Raw genomic sequence first — 6,738 nt, 5'->3', positions numbered from 1 at the left:
CCTCCTAGAACTCTAAAATCAGGTAAAACACCTCCCTGAACTTTTAGAACCGCTCATTTTACCTACCTGACTGGTTATAAATGGTTTTCAAAGGTAGTTTTGTCTTTTTTATTTTTTATTTATTTTGGTTGAATCTTTAAAAAAATTATAGTAAATCATAGAAAAATTATAAAATAGAAAATCTAATTTTGTTGGACTCTACGTGAGTAGATCTACACAGTAAACATATAATATGGTGTGCTCTAGTACAAATTTTTTAATGTAGCTTTAGATCTATGCTTTTATATAATTAATTCATAGCAGCAGTTTTATGGGCCAATTGTGTTGAAATTTTTTTATGGTAGGCTAACTATTGTATGTTTGAACTGTAGTAAAAATTACAAACTCATTGGATCATGTATAACTCAGTTATAGATTTATTTAGGTGTGTCGATGCAGAAAGTGACTAATACATAAATATTTATAGTTTTGTTTTATGTTGTGATCGGAGATGGCCCGCTACTCAATGACACAGGGTTTATACTGGTTCAGGCAACATGCCCTACATTCAGTTTGAGTTGCTCGATGACTTTATTCCTGAGCCTAGGTGCTCGAAGTTTGTTGTGGGGTTATAAACGAAAGAGAGAAAGATGAGGGGTACAAAAGGTTAGGTCGGACTCTGGTCTAAAGGGCCGAGAGTGACGGGAGCTCCGTTATACGCTAAGTGTTTGAGTGTGTACTCGAGGTTTGAACCTAGTGGTTCTGCTATTGTGTGCTAGTGAACATGATCGATCTATCTGTTGGGAAAGAGCGCATCTCCTTTTATAGATGAAGGGGGTGGCCTTACAAGTGAGAGGGAGAGAGTACGTATGGTATTAAGTCTTGTTGCCCACGCTGGTGGGTACAAGATGATGGTAGACGCCCATAATACTGTTTAATGTCAGATGCACCTGGGAGGTTGCGCCGTCTTCTTTGGATATGGCAGACGTCGGTGCCTGCCATACTGTTGATGCCTAGAGACATGTAGGGGGTTTTACCATGTTCGCCTGGTATGGTAAATATCGGCGTCCACAACACTATAGAAAAAATATCGACGCCCACAACACTGCTTGGGTTCTGATATGTCAGGAAGGTTGTAGGGTACCCTTCTGACGTACCCTGTTGGTACTGTCCTGCAAGTGTATAGGGCACAGTCCTTGGTATTGCGGTTGACTTAAGTGACCAGCCTTACTTTCTTCGTCCGTTTCCTGGTCCTCACCGAGTAGGCGATTTGGGTAGAATCGTCTGGGGGATTCTTGTATTGACGGTAGGTTCGCGCGAGCGCACCCGCACCCGCGGGTGTAGCCTTCGAGCCCCTGGATGATTCGGGTAGAATCTTCTATGGGGGTTTTCGTGTTGTCAGTGGGGGAAGTTTTGTTTCGTCAGCAGGTGCGCGTGAGCGCACCCACGGGTGTAGCCCCCGACCCTCCAGGTGATTCAGGCTGAATCGCCTGGGGGTTTTGTCAGCGGGCAGTTTAGGGATCGAAGTAGTTTTTAAGGATCGGGTGAGACAGAACTTGCAGATCCTAGCGTCGGACGTTTTAGGGATTGGGCGAGACGGAGGTCGTGGATCCTAGAGTTAGGCGCAGCCGAGGTAGTTTGAGGGATCGGGCAAGACGGAGCTTACGGATCCTGACGTCGGGCGTAGCCGAGGCAGTTTAGGGATCGGGCGAGACGGAGTCGCGGATACTGGCGTTGGGCGCACGCGTTAGGTGCAGCCGAGGCAGTTTTAGGGATCAAGCGAGACGGAGCTCGTGGATCCTGGCGTTGGGCGCACGTGTCGGGCGTAGTCGAGGCAGTTTTAGGGATCAGGCGAGACAGAGCTCTTAGATCCTGACGTCGAGCGTACGCGTCGGGCGCAGCCGAGGTAGTTTTAGGGATCGGGTGAGATGGAGCTCGTGGATCCTAGCGTCGGGCGTACGCGTCGGGCGTAGCCGAGGTAGTTTAGGGATCGGGCGAGATAGAGTCATGGATCCTGGCGTCGGGCGCAGCCGAGGTAGTTTTATAGATCGGGCGAGACGAAGCTCGTGGATCCTGGCGTCGGGCACACATGTGGGGCGCCGTCGAGGCAATTTAGAGATCATGTGAGATAGAATCACAGATCCTGGCGTTGGGCGCAGCCGAGGCAGTTTTAGGGATCGGATGAGACAGAGCTCATGAATCCTGGCGTCGGGCACACGCGCCGGGCGTAGCCAAGGCAATTTTAGGGATCAAGCGAGATGGATCTCGTGGATCCTAGCGTCGGGCGCACGCATCGGGCGCAGCCAAGGCAGTTTTAGGGATCGGGCGAGACAGAGCTCACGGATCCTGGCGTCAGGCGCACATGAGGCAGTTTTTAGGTGTCTTGAGCCCCTGAACCCTATTGGGCTTGGTAGGGGTTGGTTGAGTTTTATGCGTTACCCCATCCGTGGTTTCTCGCAACTAGAGGGGCTGAGCTAACGTCGCTTGGCTTGATGGCTCGGGCTCGAGTGATGCGCTCGGTGAGCTCGCTAATGGGTATGATCGAGTGAAATTCGGGTCCGTCGTTCGTGACGGGGTCAGCATAGCCCTCATGTGGCATTCCACTGCTCCTTAACCTGTAACCCGGTAGATGCCTGGGTCGTTCCAGAGACCGACCCGGGTGGCCCACTGGCATTCCCTCGATGAAGATTCTGTGGGTTTGGTAGAGATTAGGGTCGAACGAGAAGGTTGAGATGACCCTGTCTGCTTCAGGGCAGACTAGGCGAGGACCGCTCGGGGCTCATCTGTGTTTTCTCCCCTAGCTCTGTTTGATGCAAGGTGGCCTCGAGCCCTTCGTGGGCCAGCCTTCAAACCCCGGTCGGTAGTTGCTCATGTTGAATGAGGCAACTGCTGCTTTGTGATGCAACACAGAGCGTTGTGATGCATTTAATCGCATATGTGATGCCTTGGATGTATGGAATGAATGAATGCGTGTATAGATATATGAATGATTATATAAAGAAATAGTGGGGGTTTGTAATGTTACCTTGATGACTCGAGTGATGGGGTTTTAGGAGCTCCAATCGAAAATGTCCGACCGGGATCCGCGCTCGTTGTTCGTGATGGAGTCGGCATGGTCCACATGGGGTGTCCCTCTGCTCCTTACCTGTCTCTCGGTATTTGCCTGAGCCGTTCGATCGATTCAGGAAGCCCGATGGTCTCTCCTGGGCAGAGATCCCGTGGTTGAGTCTTTCCAAGTCCTGCCTGAGAAGGCGGAGGGCCGCCTGCGCGTGGTGGCGCTTTGGTTCTTGCGCCCGGCGTGTGATAGTGGTGGGCCATACCCAGGCCATGTCCCGTCTGACCAAGCGCCATTTTGTCGGGCAGGGTGCGTCCCATCGGTTAGGGCGTGTCCCGTCGTTTCCCATCCGTATTGAATGGGGGAAGGGAGAGGGTTTCTCGCCCCAATCCTTTTGCCTTTCCTGAACTGCTCCGCCTCTTCTTTAAATAGGGGAAGGGAGAAGGAAAGGAGAACTCATAGACCCGTTTGTGATTCCGAAGCGCGATGTCAAGTTGGAGGTCCCCCAACATAGATGAGATGGTGCTGGCCGCCTTTGTCGAGAAGGGGCTGGTTTCGCTGAAGGAGGTGGCCCACTGAAGGGTGCCGTGCGTCGTCAGCTTCGTCACCGTCTACGAGGCCTTCGTTCGGATGGAGCCGTACATGGACTCCTTCCGACGAATCTTCTCCAAGCGAGCCTTGTCGGAGGGGAAGACGCTCAGGATTGCGCTAGTGGGAGGTTTCACCCCTGTAGCTGCTCAGGTTGGCTAGTTCATAAAGTTTGATGAGACATCCTCCAGCCATGGTGGCCATACTTCGGCGGGCAGCGTCCCTGCCTAGGAGCTGCCTCGACTGCATGAGAAGATCAGGAGCTCCATGCTCTTCTACTGAGCATCTATGGGTGCGACGCCCTTGAGGTACCCGTTGCGCTCGCTGAAGTCGAGAGAGCGGAATCGGGCGGGGCCCTTGAGGTACCCGTTGCGCTCACCGAAGTCGAGGGAGCGGAACCGGATGGGGCCCTTGCGGTGGTGGTTATGTCCGACGGCATGTGCTATGGCCTCTCCTTTGGCATCAGCCGATGTCGCCGAGCGGCCACAGTAGTATTTGGAGTAGAAGTAGTCAGCAAATATAATCATTAAGTTCGTGGGGGAGCCCCCGTATGAACAGTTTTTGTATCAATGAATACATCAGTTCTGTTCAATGAATCATTAAGTTTGTGGGGGAGCCCCTGTTACTCAATGACACATGGTTTATACTAGTTCAGGCAACGTGCCCTACGTCCAGTTTGAGTCGGTCGATGACTTTATTCCTGAGCCCAGGTGCTCGAAGTTTACTGTGGGGTTACAAACGAAAGGGAGAAAGATGGGGGGTACAAGAGGTCCGGTCGAACTCCTGTTTAAAGGGCCGAGAGTGACGGGAGCTCCGCTATGCGCTAAGTGTTTGAGCGTGTGCTCGAGGTTTGAACCTAGTGGTTCTACTATTGTATGCTAGTGAACATGATCGATCTATCTGTTGGGAGAGAGTGCATCCCCTTTTATAGATGAAGGGGATGGTCTTATAAGTGAGAGGGAGAGAGTACGTATGTTACTGAGTCTTGTTGCCCATGCTAGCGGGTACAAGATGATGGTAGGCATCCACAATACTGTTTAATGTCAGATGCACGTGGAAGGTTGCGTCGTCTTCTTCTGATATGGCAAACGTCGTTGCCTGCCATACTGTTGATGCCCAAAGGCATGTAGGGGGTTTTACCATGTTCGTCTAGTATGGTAAATGCCGGCGCCCACAACACTGTAGGAAAAATATCGGCGCCCATAACACTACTTGGGTTCTGATATGTCAGGAAGGTTGCAGGGTACCCTTCTGACATACCCTGTTGGTACTGTCCTGCAGGTGTACAGGGCACGGTCCTTGGTATTACGGTTGACTTGAGTGCTTTGCCTTACTTTCTCCGTCCGTTTCCTGGTCCTCACTGAGCGGGCATCCCCGGTCGGTTAGTCCCAGTCGGCTCTGATGGCGCTAGTCGGAGAGGAGTTGTAAGCAGGGGTTCGGCGCATTCCCGGTCGGACAAGCGGGTCGGAGCCGGAAGTGGTGCTTTGACCAGGCCTTCTGGTCGAAGAGGCCGTCCGGAGGCGGGCTAGAGTCGGAAGCGAGCGTTGTTCTTCTTTTGGTCGGAGAGGCGGGCCGGAGTTGAAAGCGGGCGTCGTTTCTCCTCGGCTAGGCTTTCCGGTTGGAGATTTGGATCGCCCTTCTGGCCTGTCGTTTAGGTTTTTTAGGTCGGCCCAGGAGTTGCGCGTCGTTCGCAATGTCGTCTGCTGGGCCGAGCCTTTGCTGAGAAGCCGATCCATGAGGGACCCTGGGTTTATGAACCCGACAAGGTGTATGCTTGTTAAAAAGTATTTATAAAGATACTATTGGAGTTACTCTTGGAATGCAGGACAAATAAGTTTAAAAGTTAAGGAATGTTACTAATCCAATTACATATAAATTTTTGAGAATCAGTAACCCAATCCAATTATATAAATGAGCGGGAATCAGAGTATTGTAAAAGTTGATGTGGGTTAAAAGCACCAACGGAGTGAGTGGACGGGGTCAGTTTATTCCGAGGCCCACCCCACTCTAGAAGTTCTCGATCAGAGCCCATGGCGATCCGGCCCAACGCATAGCCCTCCCGCTCCGGCGCCGCCATCGTCCCTTCCTCAACCCCCCTGGTTTCCCCGCCGCCGTCGACTCCAATCGCAATTCCAAGTTCCCCCAACCTCGTCGAGTCCAGTGAGTGATTTAGCGCCAGGGCGGCGGCAGGATGTCCGGCGAGGAGGAGGAGAACGCTGCGGAGCTCAAGATCGGCGAGGGTCCGCTCTCTTCCACGCCGCCCTCCCTCCTCCCCCTCTTCCCCTCTCAACCACCGTCCAGTCCTTGGGCGGGCGGCTAGGGTTTCGTCCCTCTCGAGCTCGACTCACCCGTAAGCCTGTGGCTGCAGAGTTCCTCAAGGCCAAGTGCCTGATGAACTGCGAGGTGGCGATCATCCTGGAGCACAAGTACGAGCAGATCCAGCAGCACTCGTCGGAGTCGGACCCGTCGTCGCAGGTGTCCCAGGTGTTCGAGAAGTCGCTGCAGTACGTGAAGCGCTTCAGCCGCTACAAGAACCCCGACGCCGTGCGCCAGGTCCGCGAGACGCTCAGCCGCTACGGCCTGGCCGAGTTCGAGCTCTGCACGCTCGGCAACCTCTGCCCCGACACCAGTGGCGAGGCCACCGCGCTCGTCCCCTCCCTCAAGTCCGGCGGCAGGTTCGTCGGCGACGCCGGGGAAGAGAAGATCGAGAAGATGCTCAACGACCTCTCCCTCATCAAGAAGTTCGAGTAGACTAGCTAGCGCCCAGGGTCCGTCCGTGCCCCCCTCTTCTCTTCGAATATCATCAAGAGAGAATTCAGCATCAAGATGTACTACGTACTAATTTTTTTCTTACTACTTGTTCAGGTTCACGTTAACTTGATGTGCTGCTCGATCTCCATCGTGATCTATTGATGCAACCTTGTTGGTCGATAATTCAAGATACTAGTAATACATGTGTGGTTGATTGATGATCTGTCAGAAATTCTACAATCCATGGCCATGCCCTGTTCTCTTCTTCAGTTCCTCCAGCCCTACCAGTAGGGCTCTTGTAATCAAGAGAGAGAGTTCAAAGATCAAACGAAATGTACTGATTCTCTTGCTATTGTTCAGGTTCA

The 6,738-nt window shown here is 52.5% G+C and overlaps 1 protein-coding gene across 1 annotated transcript; it reads left to right on the top strand.

Moving 5' to 3' along the window:
- The first annotated feature begins 5,628 nt into the window (after positions 1–5,628).
- Positions 5,629–6,738, top strand: LOC136470925 (DNA-directed RNA polymerase II subunit 4-like). The gene is made up of 3 exons (XM_066468654.1): positions 5,629–5,862; positions 5,991–6,390; positions 6,488–6,738. The coding sequence occupies exons 1-2, from the start codon at positions 5,814–5,816 to the stop codon at positions 6,371–6,373; spliced, it is 432 nt and encodes a 143-aa protein (XP_066324751.1). The 5' UTR covers positions 5,629–5,813; the 3' UTR covers positions 6,374–6,390; positions 6,488–6,738.

The sequence above is a fragment of the Miscanthus floridulus genome, chromosome 8, assembly GCF_019320115.1.
Source record: "Miscanthus floridulus cultivar M001 chromosome 8, ASM1932011v1, whole genome shotgun sequence".
In the NCBI taxonomy this organism is placed as follows: domain Eukaryota; kingdom Viridiplantae; phylum Streptophyta; class Magnoliopsida; order Poales; family Poaceae; genus Miscanthus; species Miscanthus floridulus.
Note: the sequence above shows the minus strand (reverse complement) of the source record. Positions and strands in the feature narration are given on the sequence as shown.

What these genes read in the sequence shown, in the direction of transcription:
- LOC136470925 (XM_066468654.1), top strand. Translation starts at nt 5,814, where the DNA reads ATGTCCGGCGAGGAGGAGGAGAACGCTGCGGAGCTCAAGATCGGCGAG. An exon ending in GGAGCTCAAGATCGGCGAGG is followed by an intron (nt 5,863 to 5,990) that starts GTCCGCTCTCTT and finishes CTGTGGCTGCAG; the next exon opens with AGTTCCTCAAGGCCAAGTGC.